Source organism: Odocoileus virginianus, chromosome 3 (genome assembly GCF_023699985.2).
Source record: "Odocoileus virginianus isolate 20LAN1187 ecotype Illinois chromosome 3, Ovbor_1.2, whole genome shotgun sequence".
In the NCBI taxonomy this organism is placed as follows: domain Eukaryota; kingdom Metazoa; phylum Chordata; class Mammalia; order Artiodactyla; family Cervidae; genus Odocoileus; species Odocoileus virginianus.
Window position 1 is genome coordinate 16,396,954 of NC_069676.1, and position 21,623 is coordinate 16,418,576.

At 53.9% G+C, this 21,623-nt stretch overlaps 4 protein-coding genes across 17 annotated transcripts in view; 1 reads left to right on the forward strand and 3 right to left on the reverse strand.

Annotated features, from left to right (window-relative positions):
- Positions 1-85: 85 nt before the first annotated feature.
- RPL36 (ribosomal protein L36) lies at positions 86-1,392 on the reverse strand. The gene is made up of 4 exons (XM_020883720.2): positions 1,288-1,392; positions 1,016-1,110; positions 285-419; positions 86-212 (listed from the first exon to the last, which is right to left on the reverse strand). Exons 2-4 carry the CDS (start codon positions 1,106-1,108, stop codon positions 123-125), a joined length of 318 nt encoding a protein of 105 aa, XP_020739379.1. The 5' UTR covers positions 1,109-1,110; positions 1,288-1,392; the 3' UTR covers positions 86-122.
- An 893-nt stretch (positions 1,393-2,285) lies between these two features.
- HSD11B1L (hydroxysteroid 11-beta dehydrogenase 1 like) lies at positions 2,286-7,942 on the reverse strand. 6 transcript variants are annotated; one of them, XM_020883732.2, is made up of 8 exons: positions 7,450-7,739; positions 5,673-5,791; positions 5,459-5,589; positions 4,743-4,854; positions 4,250-4,341; positions 3,880-3,973; positions 3,604-3,769; positions 2,286-2,636 (listed from the first exon to the last, which is right to left on the reverse strand). In XM_020883732.2, exons 2-8 carry the CDS (start codon positions 5,743-5,745, stop codon positions 2,480-2,482), a joined length of 825 nt encoding a protein of 274 aa, XP_020739391.2. In that variant the 5' UTR covers positions 5,746-5,791; positions 7,450-7,739; the 3' UTR covers positions 2,286-2,479. The 6 variants fall into 6 exon arrangements, with proteins under 6 accessions (XP_020739391.2, XP_020739390.2, XP_020739389.2 ...); XM_020883731.2 differs by lacking the exons at positions 2,286-2,636; positions 7,450-7,739 and adding exons at positions 2,734-3,501; positions 7,860-7,942; XM_020883730.2 differs by lacking the exon at positions 2,286-2,636 and adding an exon at positions 2,734-3,501 and having other exon boundaries at positions 5,673-5,759.
- Positions 7,943-8,142: 200 nt separating this feature from the next.
- MICOS13 (mitochondrial contact site and cristae organizing system subunit 13) lies at positions 8,143-9,778 on the forward strand. Its single transcript, XM_020883741.2, has 4 exons — positions 8,143-8,222; positions 8,875-9,052; positions 9,242-9,293; positions 9,554-9,778. Exons 1-4 carry the CDS (start codon positions 8,194-8,196, stop codon positions 9,649-9,651), a joined length of 357 nt encoding a protein of 118 aa, XP_020739400.1. The 5' UTR covers positions 8,143-8,193; the 3' UTR covers positions 9,652-9,778.
- A 3,101-nt stretch (positions 9,779-12,879) lies between these two features.
- The window catches only part of SAFB (scaffold attachment factor B), a 66,601-nt gene continuing 57,857 nt past the window's right edge, over positions 12,880-21,623 (reverse strand). For 6 of the 9 annotated variants that reach the window (XM_070464882.1, XM_070464881.1, XM_070464885.1 and 3 more), the window contains 12 exons: positions 20,400-20,549; positions 20,239-20,321; positions 19,796-19,935; positions 19,551-19,639; positions 17,887-17,993; positions 17,043-17,330; positions 16,159-16,296; positions 15,623-15,665; positions 14,098-14,216; positions 13,694-13,800; positions 13,296-13,347; positions 12,880-13,113 (listed from right to left, as the gene is read on the reverse strand). In XM_070464882.1, coding sequence (XP_070320983.1) covers positions 13,011-13,113; positions 13,296-13,347; positions 13,694-13,800; positions 14,098-14,216; positions 15,623-15,665; positions 16,159-16,296; positions 17,043-17,330; positions 17,887-17,993; positions 19,551-19,639; positions 19,796-19,935; positions 20,239-20,321; positions 20,400-20,549 — 1,419 coding nt within the window. In that variant the 3' untranslated portion in view covers positions 12,880-13,010. Of the gene's footprint in view, positions 13,114-13,295; positions 13,348-13,693; positions 13,801-14,097; positions 14,217-15,622; positions 15,666-16,158; positions 16,297-17,042; positions 17,331-17,886; positions 17,994-19,550; positions 19,640-19,795; positions 19,936-20,238; positions 20,322-20,399; positions 20,550-21,623 lie in introns of those variants that run through there. The other 3 variants (XM_070464880.1, XM_070464890.1, XM_070464888.1) reach the window with 2 other exon arrangements.

The following is a 21,623-nucleotide window of genomic DNA, read 5'->3' on the forward strand; positions in this document are numbered from 1 at the left end:
ACCAGGGTGCTCCAGGGGTGGGATCCCCTTCATTCTCAACGGTGAACTACCCTCCCATTTCCAATGGCAGCACAGAAACGCCGAGTTTTTGGCAAGATTTATTGTGAACAGAGGGGAAGGGCTCAATCCTTCTTGGCTGCCGCTTTCCTCATGGCTGCCAAGACGTTGCTCAGCTCCTCTCTCTTCCTCTTCGCGCGGATGTGTGTCCCCACCTGCCGGGCAAGGGGGGCCGTGAGCCTGAGCCCCGAGTCCCAGACCGGGTCCCGCACGGGAGCCCCACCTACCCTCTTCTTGATGAACTTGAGGGCCCGCTTGTCCTTGGAGACCTTGAGCAGCTCCATGGCGCGTCGCTCGTAAGGGGCGAAGCCACACACCTCCCGGATCATGTCCCGCACGAACTTGGTGTGTTTGGTGAGACGCTGCGCGAAGCCGGGGCGTCAGCAGTCTGCCGCCGAAGGAAGCCCAGACCCCCCACCCCCCAATCTCATCAGCACCAAAGCGGCGCTTCACGCCCGGCTCTCTGCACGGGCAGTCCCAGGACCCAGAACACTGTCGTCCTGCACACAAACTGGGCACCGTGGAGTTGGCGCCGCTTAACCAAGAGATGCACACACAAGCCCTCCCCTCGAGGCCACGATTCCTCAACACGAAAATCAAGGAATCCACTTTCCCTCCACGTTTCAACCCGGATCCATGCACCGTCCTACTCGGCAAACTCCTGTTCATGCTTCAAAACCGGCTCCCAAGTCGCTCCCGCCCCAGCTTCCGAATCCACGGCGCGGGGGAGGGTCCCGGTACGTGGCCCCGGTGGGCGTCCGCAGAAAAGGGGAACACACAGGAGGGTAACCAGTCTTTCCGCTCTCTCCTATGGCCAGCCTCACCTTTTCCCCCCTGCTTAAAACACCAGGATTCCCGCGGCCCTCGATACCCCGACGGCGCTCCGGGAGCCTCTGCCCAGGCCCTGCCCTCCGCCTGGAAGGCTTCCTACCCACTAACCGCGCGCCCTGGTACTCACCCCGCGGCGGCGGCTGTGCCTCGGCTTGCCCACGTTCTTGGTCACCTTGTGACCCTTGTTGAGGCCCACGGCCATGGGGTAGCGCAGAGCCATGGCTGCGGACAGAAAAGGGGAGAAGGGATGTGGGTGAGCTCCGGCTGGGTGCCAACTGCCTGGAACCCCGCGCTTCGGCTCCCACGGGTTTGCTCGCTGCACTCAGCCATCCCTTGGGTTGCCTGGGACACCCAGGGTGCGGATGGCAACGGATGCTACTAGCGAGAGTGTTTACGAACCTGCTGTTCTACAATGGCTGCCGCGGCGGAAGGACCTCCGACGAGCGGAACTCTGGGATATCTACCAGCTCGCGGGCGGTGCGGGCCAGAGAGGCAAGAATGGCTCGGGCTCCCCCTCGTGGCTTGGAGGAGTCCCTGGGGGCTCTCTGAGCATGCGCGAACAGACACCCAAAGAGAGCTAATTTGCCCCAGCAAGCCTTCATCTTTAGTCGGACCGGGTGGGCGTGACTATGGCGGCGGTGCAACCCTCCGCTGGTGGGTTGAGAGTTGGAATCCTACCTCTGCCGCCACCTGGTTGGCCCAGCGCCAGGGACTTCACCTCCCACTACCAAAATTTCTCCATTTATAGAAGAATGACAAAAATAGTACCTATTCCGAACTGAGCAAGATATAATGACACCTGGCACAAAATAAAATTTTCACTAACGGAGGAATTGGTTTTACGGTACATGAAGCCAAGTTCTGGACTAGCGCTAAGGAAAGTGCTGTGATATAGTGCCCCGGGTGGCACTTGATATATGCATGTGTGCTAGGTCGCTTCAGTCGTGTTCGATTCTGTGGGACCCTAAGGACTGTAGCCCGCCAGGCTCCTCTGTCCATGGAATTCTCCAGGCAAGAATACTGGAATGGGTTGCCATTTCCTCCTCCAGGGGATCTTCCCAGGGATGGAACCCTCGTCTCATGTCCGCCTGCACTGGCAGGTGGCTCTTTACCACTAGCGCCACCTGGTGTAATTTTAGGGGCAGAGATAGGAGGCATGAGGGGAACAAAATCTTCCCCCCTCCCCTTGTTTTTATCTTTCAATCCTGTTTATCTCCAAGAGTCAGTATCAGTTTGGGGCTGATCTGTTTGGGGGTTACCCCTTCGAACATCCGCTTATCTTGGTGCCTTGGAGAACCAACAGTAGCTTGCATTTTATAACACTGTTTTCATGCTACAGTTTTAATCTTTATAGTTACTTTTCCTTTATGCAAGCAGTGCTGGTTTACCATTCTAAGGAAAGTCTCCATTTTAAATTTATTAATGTAAATATCAGTGGTGTGCACATGCACACATTGCCTTAAAGAGGGATAGTCTGTTGTAGGAATCTCAGCTTCTGCCACCAACTTCCCCGCTCTGTTTCCTCATCCATAAAATGATAATAATGATAGCACTGACTTCTGGTTGCAAAAATTCCATGTGGTCACGAATGTCAAGTGCATAGTGCTTGATACAGGTGATCATTATTGGGGCATAAATCACGTGCTTCATGCTGCAAATAACGCCTTTGGCCCACAAGCGGTTCCCTTTCTTTCCATCCCTGATTTCCTGGATGAGGTCCACCTGTCTCAAAGCCTCCGTTTCTCCACCTGTGAATGAAGTTGAGCATTCTGACATAAATATATCATAGACATCCCTCTTCACCTCCTGCCACAAGCAAACTGGAAGGAACCTGAACAGCGGATGTGCAAGGGAAGAAGGGTTTTTATTATCAAATGGGAGGTTGGACCTAGCCTAGAACATGTTCTTTTCCTCCTCCCTCTCCTCAGACCCCAAGAGCAACTCAAGAGCTTTGAGGGCTCCCTTGCTTGGGGAAAGGGTTGGAGGATGCTCCGAGGCTGGCTGAATGGAAGGAACAAAGCGGGAGGCAGTGGGTTTAGGTCACAGATAGAGAGGGCTCCAAGGGTGGCTCAGTGGTGGTATGACCTGTTGGATGTGGCCGGGGCTCTGGGGCAAGTCACATCGCCTCTCTGAGCCTCAGTTTGTTCATCTGCAAAATGGAAGCAGCTCTCATATCATCAGTAACAGCTAAGAAGACTGAGGTAATACTTACTTCCTGACAAGATGCCTGGTACACTCCGACTTCTGCTTGTTTTCAAGTGTTGGTAGTTTTCCTCGGGTTTACTTTTGTGTCTTTATGACTTTCTCTTGGTCCTTGACTACCTGCTCAGAAGTGTCTTCAGTGTGTGTCCCGGCTCCAGGACGGTTGGCTGGAGGATCGTCTTCTGGGAAGATGAAGGGGCCTCAAGCCCAGCGGCTCAGGCAGCAGGGGGAGTCGTTATGTTGAGCTCCTGGCGGACGAACCAGGCCCTCGAGTGTGGCATCCAGCTGCGGAGCAGGCAGAGCAGGTGGAAGCGCCACGGGTAGAAGACGCCGGAGGCACGTGTGGCGCCTCCGCGGATCACAGCCAGGGCTGCCTTGGGCCCTGGAGTCGCCTTTACCCTCGTGATGCCCCTGGGGACGGGAGGGTATGCTGGGGACTGCAGCTGGGACTGAGCAGCCCAGTCACAGCCCTTCCCAGGCCGGCCTGGCCCTGCCTCGCGTCCTGGGCCTCACCTGACTCCCTCGGCGGCTGAGGCACGGTCTCGGAGACCCAGAACGCACATGGTAATGGCCACATTCACTTCCTGCACGTCCAGCTCCCGCCGGAGAGAACTGAAGAAGCTGTCCAGTGCGAACTTGGCTGCCGAGTAGGGGCTGGAGAAGGAAGTGGGCACCCGGCCTGGGGGCACAGGAGGGCAGTGACTTAGCGGCTGAAGCCTTCCTGCCCCCTCCGGGTTCGCCTGCATCAGCCCTTGTGGCTTCCCCACGCCCTGCCCCAGGGACACGCACCGAGCAATGAGGACACCACCACCAGGGAGCCCTTGCTGTCAGTCAGGCTCGGCAGCGCCGAAGATGTCAACTGCACGTAACTTAGGAAGTTCACCTGGAGGCGGCGACTGTGAGTCACCGGGCGGAGAAGGAATCCAAGCCCAGATGGGGAGGGGCGAAGGCCTTGATAGGCAGGGGCGGGGCTTGAGGACTGGGACGGCGTTCTAAATGTGTGGGACAGTGGGAGCATTGGCCGGGGGACTGAGCGCCAAGGGGGCGGAGCCTAGAACCAGGAAAGGCGGGGTCCGGAGTCCCGAGGGGACTGATGGGAACGGGGAGACGGCGGAGTCCGGTGGGAGGGCGGGGCCAGGGCCACGAGGGGGCGGAGTACCTGCATGAGCCAGCGTGTCGACTGGGAGCTGCGGACCCGCATGCCTGCTGGGGCGGCGCCGAGGTGGTTCAGCACCAGGTAGTCCAGCCCTCCTGGCCCGGAGAGGCCCGTCAGTCTGGAGCTAGTCCTTGAGGCTCCGTATCCCCCGGCCCTATGAGACACCGCCCCGAGCCCTGACCCCTGAACTAGCGAAGCTCCGGCCAGAGCACGGACTCAGTGAGTTCTGACCCAGGCACTGCCACAACTAAGATCAAAGAGAACCCGTTCTACTCCCTAACCAGGCTTCAACCCTCATCCAATGGCCCGGGTCCAGAGTTCCACCCACTGGATGGGTTCCACCCACTGGATGCCATGAGGCTCCACCCCCTAGTCACGCCCCCGGAGCCATAAATCTCCGCCCTCAGACGGCTGTTACTATCACACCCCCGCCCCAATTTGGGTCTTGCCCCTAAAGCCTAGACCGAGGTCCCAGACTCCAGGCCCCGCCCCTCACCCAGCTTGTCCAGCGCGAACTGCACCACGCGCTCGGGCACCTCAGGGGAGGCCATGTCCGCAGCGATGTAGAAGACCTTGGGAGCGCCCAGCTTCCGGCAGTTCCCTACCACCTGGGGGGGCCAGATCTGCCCGTGGGCCCCTCCACCCCAACTGATCCCCCTCCACCTGTTGGCTCCATGAGGGCCCCAGCCTGAAGCCTCTCCTCCCCTTCAATGAGCCTCGGATTCCATTTAACATTATCCCCAAAGCTTTACCACTGGGATAGCAATCTGGCAGCTCACGGGTGAGAATGGGGGACATTTTTGCTTGTTCAATCATCAAAATTTAAAATTCAGGAGATTTCAAATAAATCTTGAGATTGCTGACCTCTTGAAGTTTTGGAAGGTTTGTCCCCAGGAGATGTATTTATGTGAGGAGAAACGCTTACCCACCTCACTTTTGCCCTTGAGAACCCGAGCTACCAGCACAGCCTTTGTTCACTATCATTACTCTCCTTCAGTGAGAAAAACTCGCTTTACAACTATCTTACTGCTTCAGTCCCACACCAGAACCCAGGAGAAGGTACTTTTCTTGTCTCTGACTCGCAAATAAGGAAACTACGGCTCAGAGAGATTAGGTGACCTGCCCAGCATCGCATAGGAAGCCCGAATGCTTGTAGGGGTTCAAACTCAATCCCTGTTCCCCACTCCCCACCCCTGAAATGAAGTGTCTCACCTGCTGCAGGAAAGCTTCGGTGTGGGCAGTGAGCACTAGGTGGGAGCCTAGGCGCGCGTAGTGATACGCCAGCTCTTCCCCTACGCCGGCATTGACTCCGGTCAGTAGCACACGGGCTCCCTGGAGGCTGGCTGGCAGTGAGCAGGGGTGGTCAGCTCAGGGGATGGACAGGATAGCCAGACCATCCCTCCCTCCTCCACACCCGGGAACTTACCTGGGTCAAAGTTGTCATCCCAGTAATAGGCAAAGAACAGGGCTCCCAGCCCCGTGAGGAGCAGCACCTTCATGGCCCTCTCTGGGTCTGCAGTGGGAAAGAGGGCGGCCCACACAGGCCTGGCCCAGAGTTAAACCCCAGTCACACCCATTTTCCCAACGGCGTCTTTGTTCGAACAGCAAGTGATGATGTCCCCAGCCCTGGCCCTGGCCCCTTTTTAATGTCTCCATAGCTACCACCTGGTCCAGGTCATCATCCAGCTCACCTGAGCCACTGCAGCAATCTTACCTGCTGAAAACCCTGCCTGTTTCACTTAGGACAAAAGGCGGGTGATCAAAAAGACCCTGCTTGGATCAGCCCCTCTCGTTCACTCTGCTTGGCCACATTAGCCTCGTCACTGATCATAGGAACCAGCCAGTCATCATCCTGCCTCAGGGCCTCTGCACCGGCTGTTCCCTCTGCGAGGATGCTCTTCCCAAGTACAACCCAATTGCTCTCTCTTTCAAGTCTCGCGGCAACCACCTCAGAGGGCGCTTGCCTGGCCTCCTTCTCTACAGCACCTCTCTTCCTGATCCTCCTCTGTTCCTTACCTGTGGAACATTCATCTCCTTCTCAGTACTTGTCATCCCCTGAAATGATGATTTATTACCTGCCCAGGCTCCTTCTCTCCCCTTAGACTCACTTCCATGAGGGCGGAAAGGAAAAAGAAACCTGCTTCTGTTTTGCTCACTTTTTTTTTTTTTTTAATGTTTTGGCCATGCTTCATGCAGCATGTGGGATCTTAGCTCCCCGACCAGGGATAGAATCCAAGCCCCCTGCAGTGGAAGCGCAGAGTCTTAAACCCTATACCACTAGGGAAGTCCCCGTTTTGCTCACTTTTGGATCTTCAGTGCCCCAAACCACCAGACTTGTAGCAGGTGCTCAATAGATAGACTGATCCAGAGCGATATGAGGAATGTGGGAAGTGAGAAATGGGGGAGCCCAGAAAGACAACTCTATCTGGAGACACCCAGAAGGAATTGGACACTCAGGACTAGCTTGGAGATGGAGGTGTCCATTTCATCAGGGTCAAGATGTGACTTCAGCTGTGGGAGTTGATTTACTTGTATCTCAGGGAGAAGGCATAAGAGAGAAAAGCCAGCTAATTAAAGTTCAGGTGGCCATGGGTTTCCCCTGAAAAGGGCACAGGCCCATTCCATCTTGGGGTTTCTATCTGAACTGCACGGGCAAAGATTAGAGGCCATAGGGATCTCTGTCCAAAAAAATTTGGCATGTCTCTTGCTGCTCCAAACCCTTCGAGGGTTCACCACTTCCCCGAATGGAGACACAGCAGGTCTGGCCCCTGCCTCCCTGTCCATCCTTATCTCCCCCACTTCCCATCCATAAATCTACCAATTCTCAGAGAAGTGAACTCCTCGCCTTAACCCAGTTACGGCAGCATCCCCTCAGCAAAGAACGCTCTCCCACCTCTCCCCATTTCCAGGGAAAGCCTTGAAGCCCCTCAGCCCAACAACCTTCTTCTCAACCCGGTCCTGATCACAGCAGCCCCGCAGCGGTTACCTGGCAAGCTAGGGAGGTGGGGGGGGGGGGGGGGGAGGAGGGCGGCGAATGGATGAATGGGTGAATGAAATAGCTAGGTTGTGAAGGGGGCTGAAAAGGGGGAACCCAGATCCTCGCAGAACCCACTGGCCTCCTGACATTGCTGGGCCTGAGTTTCTCCTGTAGACAAAGGGGGCGTGCGACCCACTTGCACGTTCCCAACCGCGCATTCACTCACTCAGGTTTGTTTCTCCCAATGTCCAGAGGGGCCGGGGGCCGGGCTTAGGAGCAGCGTGCGCGCCCCTCCACCCTCACTTCATGGCCGTGTCCCCGGGGCTCGAACCGCGCCCCCCGCGTAGGGTCTGAGTCACGTGACTCCGAACCCCCCCTCCTCGCGGGGAGGGGCTAGACTGTGGGGGACTCAGCTCCAGGCATTGCCAGGCAACAGCCTCCTTCCTAGCTCTTCCCCTGACCCCACCCCTTAGGGAAGCCCCAACCCCGACTCGATCAAGTGACCAAAGCCCCGCCTATCAGACAATTCCGCCCTCGTGTTGCCGTGACAACCGGCAGGCAGACTCTTCCTAAGCCTGGGCCCATAGTATGTCGCGCGGGCGCGGGTGGATCTCCCTCAGGCCTCACTCATGACACCTGAGTTCTATTTCCTTCACGTCACCAGGGCCGTGCCGCGCCCGACTGCATTTCCCAGGAGGCTTGGCAGCTAGACGAACCGTCCGGCGCCTCACGGGAAGTGATGACTCCTTTTCCCAGACAGCTTTGCGGTGGCCGGTCCTTGAGGACTAATCTTCGCGGAGACGTCTTTTGCAGTCGGACCGCAGCCCACCTTTGGTTTCTCGGAGCCGAGACTCCGACTCCCGGAAGCCTTTGCGGCTGACAAGAGACTACGCGTCCCAGAGGCCCCTGCGGCGCCGCAACCGGAAGCGGCGGGCGAACCGAGTGTCCTTGCGCGCGGAACCGAGCGATCATGGTACCCCGAGTTTGGTCTCTGATGAGGTTCGTGGGGTCACCGGGCGGGCCTCAAGCCCCCGAAGATGTTCCCTTCTGCGGGCACCCGGCATCTGGTTTGCTCCCGATCGCCTCTTTGCTGCCCGTAGTGTCAGATCTCCCGTGTCTGTTCAGACAGGGTGGAGCTTCTCCACTTCCCGCTTTCTAGCGAGTCCTTGCCTTCGCACTCTGTATACTAGACCCCTCCGTGTCTCAGTTGCCGGCTCTGTAATATGGGAGTGCCGCACGCATTTGTTGCGAGGTTAAAGGGACACTTAGAAACCTCCCGCGGGTTCCTCTCGGAGCATTCCATGGGAACTGGAAGGTAGAAGATGGTCAGACGTCTTAAGCCTTAACTTTTCCCTGGCCTCTGCAGGATCTCGAGTGACACCGTCCCTCTGCATGCTTCAGTGTACCAGTTAAATGGCGCTGGATACTCCTGCACGCTCTAAATTAAGTGCTGTGTGTCAGGCCCGTCTCTGGGCTCCCAAGATGCCCCGCGCTTCCCCCTTTAGCTGCCTGGCTTCAGGTGTGTCCCTCTTTAGACTGTGGGCACCTTTCCCCTAGGAGTCTAACCCCCACCCCCGCCCCTGCAGACCTGGACCTGGGAGGTGGCCAGCTGTGTCTGTTCAGCTACTGTAGTTCCTTTCTCTGCCGGCAGGTTCCTCATCAAGGGCAGTGTGGCTGGGGGTGCTATCTACCTGGTGTACGACCAGGAGCTGCTGGGGCCCAGTGACAAGAGTCAGGCGGTCCTTCAGAAAGCCGAGGAGGTGGTCCCCACTGCCGTGTACCAGTTCAGCCAGTACGTGTGCGAGCAGACAGGCCTGAAGTTACCACAGGTACCCTGAGCTGGTATTGAGGCTGTGCCTGGGAGGGAGCAGGGGTGACAGCTCTGTGATTGCCTTTCATCCCGGGTCCTTCAGCCCTGCTTGGCATCCTTGGCATTGAATGCTGCTCTCCTGGCCAGTGAGGGAGGCTGGGCCTGCCAGGCCTTCTTTCACCAGCCCCTTCTCCCCTTCTCTCCCCAGCTCCCAGCCCCTCCAAAGTTTAACTTTCACATCCGCGACTCTTGGAATTCAGGTAGGCCCTGGTCCATCTGCATGCAGGGGAGGAGCCCCAGATACCCCCCATATCCTTTCCTGGCCATTCCTTTCCATCACTAGCTTTCCTGTTCTTTGTACAAACCCCCTCCCCTAGAGCTAAAAGAGACAAGGGGGTGGAGATTCTAGGGAATGGGGAGCAATGTGTGACCTCCATCTGTTTCCCTGCATGGAACTGATAGCTGGTAGTGGTGCCCTTAAAAGTCTCTGCTCAAAGTGCCTGGCCCTTCCTCCCCACAGGCATCATCACCATGATGTCAGCTCTGTCCATGGCCCCCTCTAAGGCCTGGGAGTACTCCAAGGAGGGCTGGGACTACCTGAAGGAGCGAACCAAGTAGCCTGTCAGAGGAAGCTGTCTGCCCCAGGTGGGAACAGGGGCAGGGGCGCCACGAACACCAGAATGGGACCCAACTGGGCAGCTCCTGGCCTTGCTGGCCCAATAAAGGACTTGGAAGTGTTCCTCAATCCATGTGCTGGACCCCCGGGAAATGGGCTTCTGGCTCCTGGGGGCCTGACCTTGATCGAAGGCCAAGGTCCACTCCTTTGTACCTGGACCCTGCCCACCAGTGGGCCCTCGACCTGGTAATGGGGACTGGGAACAGACCATAGCCCTTGGGCTCAGGGTTCAGAACATGCTGAGGACCCATCTGGGTCTGGGGTCTCCTTGGTTTTTGGAGGGCTGAGCATAGGGTGGCACAGTCTAGGGGCAAGGGCTGATCTACACAGCCTGTAGATCTCAAGCCAGCGAGGAAGCCCCCGCAGCTGCTGATTCTCCTTCCTGCTCAGCTCACTTATCTTCATGCCTGGTCAAGTCCCTGCCTCACCTGGTTTCCACTCTCATTCCACCCTCTCCAACCTGAGGATTGCTGGGGAGCACAGACCTAGTGGTCATGGTCTCCCTGGCCCACGAGGGCCCTGACTTCCAGACATCCTGCTCCCCTGGGAAGCCTTCTCTGACACCCTGTGCCTACTCTGGGTCAGCTGCCTGGTGACCCACATGTCTCTCGATCCAGCAGGAGCTCTGGGGAGGGTGGATGCTTGAGATGCTCCCTGTGAGGTCCCCAGCACCCAGCCGCAGAGGGCATCCCACCATGGTGACAGCAGAAGACCTCTGCCGCTGACAGGGTAGGAGGTGGATGTGGATGGGAGCCAGAGCCTACCCTGGGAGCAGGGAGCAGGCCTGGGTAACGACTGGTGTCCTGGGCTGGCACAGGATTGTCTGTCCCCAAGAGTTCTTGGGTTCATGTCACTCTAGGGGATGGAGCTCACTCAGGACTGTGAGCCAGGAGGGGAGAGCAGTGTTACAGATGAGGGAGGCAGAGATCAGAGGCCAGGGTGTCTCCTAGACTTAACAGAGCATAGAAGACTGTACACATCTGTCCATGCATTCAGCCAGGAAGGGGTAGGGAGGGCTGTGTGCTTGGAAAAGGGCACATGTCCCTGCATGACCTGTGCCACCCTGGTCATGATCTGACAGCCTGGAGACTGGTGCTGCTCTTGACCTCTCTGTGCCCTCATCGTCAGACCCAGATTCCTCTCCTTTGACTTTGTTGCCAGTGACCAGCTCCCTGCTGGCCCCACCTCTGGGACCACCCTCTCCATCTGTTCCCCACAGACCATGTCTGATGACATCATGGACCTTGCTCACACACCTGTGGCTCCCCCACCCCTGAAACTCCACAAAGGGGCCCCACCTCCCCTCTGTCCTGGGATACACCGGAAACCCTCAGTTCCCAGAACACAGCTGCCTTTCCCCTGTTGTGCGGCCCCTCACTAGGCCATCTTTCCTCCTGGCTGACTCCTGTTCATCTGCCCCTGGCTTAGACGCCTCTCCAGGAAGCCTCCCCTGCCCGCTTTCTCCAGTGCTCCTCAGTTCTCCACCGCAGTGCCCACCACCTCGGGGCACATTTCCTCAGCTCGGCATCACTGACATCCAGGAAGGATGAATTTGAGTTGGGGTCATCCCAGGCACAGTGTCCAGCACTGTCCCTGCCTCCAACCCCCAAAACACCACTGGCACCTTACCCCCCCCTCATGACAACCACCAATGTCTTCTGGTGTTGCCAACTGTCTTCAGGAGACACAACTGCCCTATGTGGCTGAAAGTCCAACGTGGGTCTTGGCAGGCTGGAATCCAGGTATATAATGCTTCCTTTGGCAGACTGTGGGGCGTGGGGATCTGTTTTCTGTCTTTTCCAACTTCTAGAGGCCACTGCCCCTTACTCCACCCTCACAGCCAGCAGGGTTGTCTTTCTCTGTCATGTCTCCATCTTGCCCCTCTGCCTCCATTTCCCTTGTAAGGACACTTCCAATAACAGGACCCTCCTGGGGGACTCCAGGCGCTCTTGTGAAGGTTCTTAACTGAGTCCTGTCTGCCAGGTCCCTCTTGCCCAGGCAGTATGGAGGAATTGACAGGGATGTGCCTGGCCTGGTGGAGGTGTATCTAGCCGACAGGTGAAAAGGCCTGTCCTGTGTCCGTCTTCCCTTGACTGTGGGCACTGGGGAACGGGCCCAGGCAGCCTTGGTTGGTACATCTCAGCCTCCAGAGAGGGCCAGGCCAGACCCTACCTGAGTGTGAGAGATGGAGCCAAGAAGCAGGCCTCTGATCACTACTCCCCTAATAGTGGAGTGGGGTGCCCCCAGGCCCATCCACATAGACCCAGGGCCACTGGAGACAAGGCACATAGCTGACCTAGGGAGGTGGCACTGCCCCATTACACACTGCCTTCTGCAGTAAACCTGGCCACCCTTGGAGTCCAGGCAGCCCTTGATCCCTCCACACACCTGTACCTTGCGTGGAGTGAGACCCCCTCCTCACTCCTCCATCCTGGTAACTTCCCTTCCACTTGGGCCCTGCCCACCCCGCCCAGGCCTACTTTATCATCTGGTGTCCAAGAGCCCTTCTACTCCTATCACAGCACACGTGGTCGTCTGCCGTTCACTGTAGGACACAATCCCACTCATGAGGTCCCTAGAGGTCAGATTTCAGAGACAAAAAGTAGATGGTGGGAGCCAGGGTGCTGGGGAGTCAGTGCTTGATGGGGAAAGAGTTGTAGTTTGATAAGAGGAAGTTCTAGAGATGGACGGTGGGAACAGATGTATTATGCAGAGAATATACACAATGCCACTGAATTACACCCTTAAATAATTAAAATAGTAAATTTCATGTTATGTGTATTTTTACCACACAAAACCCACATAACATCTCATGCAGCATCTCATATATGGAGGCAGAATGTGGGCGATGGGAACAAACACTAGGCCCCCAAGGCGAGACGGATGGCTGAGATGCACAACCCAGACAGTCCTCTCCTCTGAACTCCAGGCCTGGGCTCACGTTGGGCGTGCTGCTGGCAAAGTGCTTCTGGAAAAACCCCCAGAAAGCTGACCCCCATTCCATCCTCCTTCCCTGAAGGAAGAGCTGTAGCTTAACATCGATGAGTGTAATTTCATTTTACTTGAGGTAAAAAGACACAACACTTTAAATAAAGGGTACTGGAACAGAAACACATTTATTACAAAAAACCAAAAAAAAAAAAAAAAAAAAAAAAAAAAACAAAACCAAAAACAATTTCACATTGTATTGAGCTACAATATGGCAGCAGATAAAAAAAAAATTATTGTACACAGTTTAAGGGAACTCTTAACAGAACATATTCTTGTTGCCACGTGACGTGTAACACAGGAGCCCAAGCACTTAATAGCGGCGAGTGAAGTGGGCGTCGGTGGGTCTGCTCCCAAAGCCACCTCGCGGGATCACGTGGCCCCGAGAGGCCCCCCCAGGGGCAAAGCTGCCGCGCCTGGAACAAAGGCAGATTGTGTTTGTTTTCCCTCAGTGGGCTCTGCCCTGTGCCCAGTCTCTCTGGGGCTTTCTTCCCTCCCAGGGTGGCACCACCAAGGGTCAGAGGTGCACCCTGTGAGCAGCACTGACACCCGCCAGAGCCTACAGGCAAAAAACGAGACCAATGATGACAGTCCTTACCCGGACATGCCTCCCCGGTTCATCATGTGACCAGACATACTCCTCTCACCACCTGCAAAACAAGAAACACTCTTCACACAGTGCCCTGGGGCACAAGACAAGGAGTTTAGAGGACACAGGGCTCAGACTCACGGCTCCAGTCCCTGTTTTAAGACTCAGGTCCCTGGTGGATATGTGGGCACATAGGTTACACACACCCACAGTCCTCGCCAAGTCAAGGCAGAGAGAGAGGAGCTATGGCACCCACAGCACCCCTCCCACCCACCCAGTGCACAAAGAGCAAGGCCGAGTGGTGGGCAAAGCAGAGTGCCTCTCCCACCCTCAGGAGCAGGGGCACCTCTAGCTGCCCGGTGCTTCTCCACAAAGACACTGCAGGTCCGCTGAGGACCAGTCCTCACCTTGCCACCTCCTGTGGTCCCTGTCCATCATGCCTCCATCAGCAGCGCCCTGCCAGGCACGGTCCTCCTCTATTCTGCGGCCGTGGTCCCCCCACTCTCGTCTGCCCCTTGGAGAAAGACATCTCTGATTTGGATTGCCCCCATCTTGGCCTTCCAGGACAGCAACAACACTGGGTTTGGGAAGGTTGGTTGGCATTTTGTGATCCCAGCCCTCTGAGCAATGGAGGGCTGCGGGGAATGGAACTGGCACTCGGTCCAAGGCTATTCAGAGAGACTGGAAACAGCCTGGGCTGCAGAGCCCGCACTCAGCTTATTCCCAAGACCAGGAGTCCTCAGCTGGATACACCAATTAGGCCAGCTGAATCTTAGGCCCTGGTGGGCTCCATGGGACATGTGTCACAAACCTGGGTGGAGGAGGGAGCCCCCGGCCCTCGCTCATCCTCTTGTCGGAGCCATAGCCACCCCAGCCATCACGGGAGTCGCGGCCATGGCGCTCTGGTCCTCCGTGGCGTTCAGGGTAATGCTGGATGTCAAAGGGCCAAGATAAAAGATCTAAGTATAACCCTGAATCCCACAGCCTCTGGGCAACAAGTTAATAATGACAAGGATGACAACTCAGACAGAAGCCCCTGTAGGTCTGAGATAGTGCCAAAAGGCACTCACACAGAGTCTGGGGTCTGGAGGCCTTCAGCTGGCACGACACAGCTGCACCTGGAAATCTGCTCACAGCCTGGGCAGTAGAAGCGCTCGTGGAGCCCAAGACTGAACTAGGTGCTCCCTAACCAGAAGGCAGAGGTTCGGGCAACCATGGACCAAACGGTGGTGGGGTCAAGTGGTTGACCCACAGCAGGAAAAGATCATGATGTGCCAGGTGCCTGCATGCAGAATATAATCATGGAGTCACCAGGGATATAACAGCCTTTTGATTTCAGGAGGGCACTGTCTAATCAGATGACAGAAGCCATCCATGTTCAAGAGCAGCATGGCAGGACTGGATAGACACACGCAAGTCATCTTAACACCTCCTGCTCCCTTACACAGCTGGAGAAACAGGCTCAGGAGGAGTGGGAGCACCAGGATGTGACCCTGGTCTGGATCCCAGAGTGGGACATGTAACCACCATGTTGTTGCTCAACGTCTCCACCACAGGAAACCCAGGACACCAGAGGCACATTCAGCTGTGTGTGAGACGTACCTCTGGGATGAGAGAAACAGGAATCGCATGAGGGTCATGAACTGCTCCTGAGGCGGCAGTAAAGGCCTCAGGAGCTTGGTCACTCCCAGCCATGTTCTCAAGCTTGGAGGGAGATGGACAGTATATCAAGGTGCTGTGGTCAGGGAGAACACCAATCCCCAGGGTGGCGACTCTGTCTGCCGAGTAACGCCTTGACCACAACCTTCCCTCATCTCTTCCATTCTCCAAGGAACCCACTAAAAAGTCAAGGCTCTTTGGAGAAAGTTTCTCAAGCTAAATATGAGAGAAAAAAAAAAGGATAAAACTGAACTTGTTTTCTAATGTGTTAATGCTGCTAAAGAAAAAATGCTTGGGGAACCACTGACACTCCAGGTGCACCTGAAGCCCATGACATGAGGCACCACATCTGGCCAGCACCGTGGGTCACACGGAACGTTCCAACAGACCCTACCAGGCTCACGCAAAGCTCTCCAGCACTTTAGTACCCAAGTAGTCACAAAGATGTGTACAACGTCAGGGTCAAGGCTATACGAGGCTTCAGAATACCTGCTTGAATTCTGGGCCAGCACAAAGTACAAGCTATTCATTCATCCTGTTGTTCCACAAAGTTTGCAGGTGCCACACTCCCTTACTCCTTATTACTCTAACTTGGGTGGAGGAGGAAGCAGGCATGCAAAAGAAAAGAGAATCAACTGTACAGGGAAAACTAGCTAAAATCACAGCTTCTGACTTACCTGTCCTTCTCTTTCTCCCATGATTGACCTTGAACCTTCTCTCCTGAAAAAGGCAATTCAAATGAAATCATGAGGAGAAATATAGGTTGGACAGATCCCCAAATGGAAAAAATTTCCCAAGTTGAACTTAGGTAGTTCACACACACACTGCTGGTTCAACTGGGCTTCAGACTGCCGCTTGAGAGCTTCATTATGAATGAACAGTGACCAAAAAAAAAACCAAAAAAACACCAAACCAAAAACAGGACAGGGAATGTCCCTGTGGCCCGGGGCTTAAGACTTAGCCTTCCAATGAAGAGGATGGGGGTTCCATCCTTGGTTGAGGAGCTAAGATCCCACATGCCATGGAGCAATAAAACCAAAACATTTAAAAAAAAAAAAAACCCAAAACATAAAACAGATACAACATTATAACAAATTCAACAGACTTTAAAAATGGTACACACACACACACACACACACAAACAGAACAGAATGAACCAGGGCAAAAAACCCAAAAATCCCCATGAATTAAGTGGCCAGGGTGAGTGGCTGACCTGTCAACGGAGTGGTCAGGGTAGCGGCCCCGGTCCCTGTGGTCAAAGTCGTGGAAGCGGTCCTGACGGTTGAAGTCAGAATGGTAGCGCTCATCCAGGGCTGCCCGCTTAGCTTCCGGCCAGTATGCATCATCTCGCCTGGGGTGGAGGGGCGGAAAGCATGGATGACCTCTGTGGAAGCTGGTAAAATAAACTCTCGAACAGTCCAACTGCCCCATCACCTCACAGAACGAGAACTAACTTTATCCAGAGTCCATTCTCTGCCACTAGAGCTAAGAGCGCCTGGAGGGGTGATATGGGATGTGACTGAACAGCTCCGTTCTCTCATCCAACATACCTGAGTCCCCCAAAGAGAAAGCTCAGGTCTCCTTACCTGAGGGGTAAGAAGGGGATCCCCAAGTAGGGGATCAGTGAAGTGGGTATCAGATCCCTTCTGGGAACTGCTCATGGCCACAAGGGTAGGCAAGTCTATTAGGACAGTTAGTGCACTAACTGTTCTGCCCCATGCAGACCTGACCCAGGAGACACCCAGTGCAGAGGACTATTAGTAGCACTTGCAATGTATCTGTCCAAAACCATTGAGATCACTGCAATGATTTCAAAGCCTGTAAAGTGTGTGTGTGTCTATCTGTGGTGGTACTCAAACCTAATGATCTAATAAGCACCACTTTCACCCACTGTTTCTCCAAAAATCTCAAACTACCTCAGGTTTCCATATAAAGTACAGAAATATCAAGTTGAGCTGTAGCAAACACTCATGCTTTTTTCCCCGTGTGCTTCTTTTCAAACAAAAATCACTCATTAACAGGGTTCTCTGGAACATGGCACAGTTCTAAATGTCACGGGCCACCTTAGGGGTGGCAGCGCACTGTGGCATGGCTTACCGCCCATAGTCATAGGGCCTGCGGACGGCGGGCCGCCGCTCCTGCTCATAACGCAGCTCCTGCTGGCGCCGCAGCTCCTCGCGCTCGTGGTGGATGCGCTCCTGCTCACGACGGCGCTCATGTTCCACCCGCCGACGCTCCCGCTCCAGCCGCTCCCGCTCCATGCGCTCCCTCTCCAGGCGGTGTCTGTGGAAGGCCAGCCTCTCGCGGGCAATGAGCAGCTTCTTGCGTTCCTGCCGCTCCAACTCTGCCTGCATGGACTGCTCTCGCTCACTATGCTCGCGCAACCTGCAAGCAGAGTAGAGGCTCCAAGGACCACCGAGCTGCAGCAGTGCTCCCAGGTGGCAATGCCGGGGGTGGGGTGGCCTCGAACTGCAGATACATCAGGCTAATTTTTGTTTATTTATTTCAAATCAACTTTATTCCTGTCACACATCTTTGGTCTTTCAGTGCTGAGAAGGGAAATTTTAATTTAGTCGACTCCTTTAAAAATTTTTAGTCCTTTCAAAAGCTCAAACTCAAATAGATTTACTTTTGCATCAAACAAATGAATTTAACTTTTATGTTTCTGTGCAGCAGCAGTTTATGTTGACATGGGCGTCAGTGATGTGAGCCAGAGACCCAAAGATGGTCCGAAGGCAGAGGCCAGTGACTTGAAGCCACTGAGGAGAGCCTGTCCTTCTCTCAATACTGGGAAATGTCATGGCAAATATTTCTATCACGTTAAAGTAAACATGCATTAGGGTCGGTTTCACTGATCTATTTGCCAGTTACTTCACCAAAACTACACCTGGCTGATGTGTGTGTTGCCCAAATCAGTCAACATGCATGGATCCCAACTCACCTGCGAGACTCCGAGTCTCTTGACTTTCTCGACTCTTTGACTTCATCAAAGGACACAACAGACCGCTTTTCTCTGCTGGCCGATTTGCGATCCTGGCTCTTAGACACCTGGTTCACCAAGAAGCATTGCCAAGTTAAACCAGTAACAATCAACTGTGTCCAGGCCCAAGCAGCCAAGATCAGAAATGAAGCTGAACAGCGAATGCAACAATCAGGTAACACTGTATTCTCTCTATAGAGAAACCTCACCTTGGCTCACCAAAATTGAGCCATAGACTCACTACCAAGCTAAACTGGGATTCATTGCCTACTTTCAGTAGTCAACACTGAAAAGAGAATTTTCTCAGAAACTTTTCATTTGACATTAAAAAAAACAAACTTTTTACCATTTTGTCAAGTGCACCCAAACACATTCTTTAATATTAATCACGCAATGGTGTCGAATCAAGGCCACTTCTGCCATGTCTGAGGATTCCTTATTTGTGCAAAGGGCATTAATTTTTGACATCTATTCATCTTAGCCCTTGAATCCACACTTCGATTTTTGCATTTGATGTCATTTGTTAAAAAGAAGGAAGAAATGATCTGATACAGTAAAATATTTGCACAAACATAGTACAGATATGAAATGCCGTAACAGAACTCTCGGCTTGTAATTGGTCCACAACATTCATGAGCTTACATGGCTGGTCATCTAGCCAGCACAGGTTAACATGGCAGGCCTGAGGCTAGTGGTGGGAACCTTGGCATTCAGAGTACCCTAGTCAACAGTTAACTGGCAAAGGTGGCTCACTGTGCCCTCATCATGCAAACGATGGTTTATGCTGAACACCTGCCTTCCTTCTGGGAGTCAGGAGAGGGTATCTATGTGACTAGCCCCAAGTGAAAGGCCTGGGGACTGCAGCTGTAACGGGGCTCCCCGGGCAGAAGCATGACCCTTGTGCTGCTGCACTGTCCCTGCCTGGGGAGCCATCTCGGGAAGGAGTCCACAGGGAGCCAGCAGAGCTCCCTCCAGACTCTGTCACCTCCCTGCATCCCTGGAGCCAACCTTAGGCGTAACTACAACTACTTGCTGAGCCCAGTGGGACCCCGAGTGGATCTGGAAATGTGGGTAGTCTTGGGGACCTGGGCCCACATCCATCCTAGTTGTAAGGCTGTCAAAGAGCTGAATTATGAACATCCAGAGCTGCCCATGACTCTAAAACAGCAGGCAGAGTGTAGTGGTAAGAACCTAAGGTGGGCACTCTGGATTCTGTGGCTCCATGGAGCATCTGCACGGAGACAATGCACGGAATGAGTAAGGTGGAGATTGGGCACAGAGGCAGCCGGAAGGCCGGCTCCCCCAAGTGTGGGTTACGAATGCACAATGGAGAGCTGCTGAAACCCGAGGCCGGCAATGAACATGGACTGCTGTGCCCAGATGCAGGCAAATAAAGCCAATCACATCCATAAGTGAATTTTGAAATGGTGTCTTTTTTTTAAAAAAAGGGGGCAGTAATTCTTATCGAAACTAAGGAAAGCCTTTAAACTTTCTCAATTTTAAAGTTCCAAAAAACTCTCCATTTTCAGTAGACTGACAAGCTTTCCTCAAATTAAGCTCAAGAATCCCCAAAACACACAGAGAACTGTCAAAGGAAATAAGCCAGGCAGGAAGAGAATACTCACTCGCTCTTTGGATCCCAACGTTTTGACGCTGATAACAGGCACACCTTTAGATTTATCCATCACCACAGTCCGCTCAGTTCCTCGGCTTCCTGTAGGAAGAGAGGAGTCAGGTAAGAAGGGACACCTCCTATTGAGAGAAGAGTACTCAACTTCAAGGAAAACAAATGTAGTTTGTGTTGCCCATTAACCACACCAGCCAGGAACAGAAGCCAGGGTGCAATCTCTCACACCCACTGGTCAGCTACCTGACTTTGTGGCTCGAGAGCGCTCTGAAGAGCCAGGTTTCTGATCATCCTGGTCTTCACTCTTCTCTCCACTCCCGTCTTCACCCTTTTTAGCATCATCTTTTCTGTCAGCCTTCTCTTCCCTCTTGAGGTTGGCAGATCTATAAATGGCATGCAGATACAGACATGTGTGAGATGAAACACTGGGGGACCAATCCAGCAAAGACTCCTGCAATGAATACCGAGTGAGGATGGGGCTGCCTCGCAGGCATCCACAGGTTGCAGAACACGCAGCCTAGGAGAGGAACTTGACGTCTCTGAGGACTGGCGGGAAAATCCTCCGACAAGTGCACAGAAGGCAAGGGGGCGAAAGCCTCAGAGCCTTTCCCACCCGTGGAAAAGTGAGGATCGAGACATGAAGAGAAAGGTTATCTTGTCCATAATCCCCGCAAGAAGACTCATACCTGTCAGTATTGCTAGATTTTTCTTTTTTCCCCTCCCCTTCTCTTCTCTCAGAGCTTTTCTTCCCAGCAGGTTCATTTTTCGCCTAAAAAAAGAGAATCAGGTAGAAGTATTACCTTATTTCCTAACGTGGTCAGATCCCAGAAGGAAAATGGCCCCTTACTTTTTCCACTGAGATCATCTTTCCATGGAGCTCTGTTTTGTGCAGGTGGTTAATGCATTTTGTGGCCTCTTCTGCCGTGGACATGGTAACGAAGCCATAGCAGCGTGCTCCAGGACTCCGGGCATTGGTCACAACTTTGGCGCCCACCACCTTGAAGGAAAACACACAAGTATATCTCATACATGAAGCCCCCACACAGACTCCTACACTGTGGTTCATGCCACTTCCAAGAGACGCCAAGAACAGGTGGACGACAAGTGGCAGGTAAAGGCTGTGGAGGGCAATGCTATAGCCTGGCTGCTCCTATTCCATCCTGGCTGTTTTTCTAGGGGACCAGGATGACAGTGAGATGGAAAGAGGAGAGTGAAGCTGAAGGCAGCGTCCTGCCAGAATTCCATTAATACTATGTAAGCCTTGAAGAGAAATGTTTGTAAATATGCAGTCAGCCAGATGGACAGTGAAGTTAGAAGACACACCTACAGAAGGAGAGGGACATAGGACAGGTTTACAAAGAGCACTCTGGAACGCAGAGCCCACCCTATTACTCACAAAATTCAAAGAGATGTTTCAGGTGCTACAGATACATCCTCACATGCTAGATGTAGTTAACTGATCCAACAGCAGCAGCAAACTGAGGCTGGGGACGCCCATTTATGAGAGAAGGCCCATGGCTCAGAAGTCCCAGTATGTCAGGGGCCATGGCTGATATTCATCTTTATTGTGCCACATGAAATCTGAGCCCCAAAATAAGGATTCCCAGGAGTTTGGTCCCGATTCAATCCACGTTAAGCCTGCAGTGCACCCAAGACACTGCAGGCTCCAGACGGACACTTCCCTGCAGAGAGCAGACATCCGCCCTGAGGGCCACTGCAGAATCAAGAAAAGGGTCCCACTATGTAATGCAGATATCCAGGGAGTTTTGAGTTACTGTGAGCAACATGTCAAGCTTTGTTTTCCTTGTTAGTTCCTGAACATCAACAGCCAAGATCAAAGATGGTTTTCTGTTATCATTTCTAAATCCTAACTGTGAATGAGGGCCTGTGCTAAATCTTACTTGGCAAAGCAGACTGAAGACAAGGAGGCATGGGCATGGCAGCTTATCTGGAGGTGAGTCCAGGAAGCACTGGGAGGAAGGGGCGGGGGGAGAAAGGAAGAAGAGGCAGCACTCAATGAGTAGGTGTGGGGGTCCCACCTGGGCATCATGTCCACCTTTTGTGGGCCAAG

Coding starts and splice junctions, on each gene's coding strand:
- RPL36 (XM_020883720.2), bottom strand. CDS start 1,108: ATGGCTCTGCGCTACCCCATGGCCGTGGGCCTCAACAAGGGTCACAAG. Junction 420..1,015: donor GGCACAGCCGCCGCCGCGGG/GTGAGTACCAGG, acceptor GGCTTCGCGCAG/CGTCTCACCAAACACACCAA. Junction 213..284: donor TCAAGTTCATCAAGAAGAGG/GTAGGTGGGGCT, acceptor CTTGCCCGGCAG/GTGGGGACACACATCCGCGC.
- HSD11B1L (XM_020883731.2), bottom strand. CDS start 5,745: ATGAAGGTGCTGCTCCTCACGGGGCTGGGAGCCCTGTTCTTTGCCTAT. Junction 4,855..5,458: donor CCGAAGCTTTCCTGCAGCAG/GTGAGACACTTC, acceptor TGGCCCCCCCAG/GTGGTAGGGAACTGCCGGAA. Junction 3,974..4,249: donor CGACACGCTGGCTCATGCAG/GTACTCCGCCCC, acceptor CGCCGCCTCCAG/GTGAACTTCCTAAGTTACGT.
- MICOS13 (XM_020883741.2), top strand. CDS start 8,194: ATGGTACCCCGAGTTTGGTCTCTGATGAG. Junction 8,223..8,874: donor CGAGTTTGGTCTCTGATGAG/GTTCGTGGGGTC, acceptor CTCTGCCGGCAG/GTTCCTCATCAAGGGCAGTG. Junction 9,053..9,241: donor CAGGCCTGAAGTTACCACAG/GTACCCTGAGCT, acceptor TTCTCTCCCCAG/CTCCCAGCCCCTCCAAAGTT.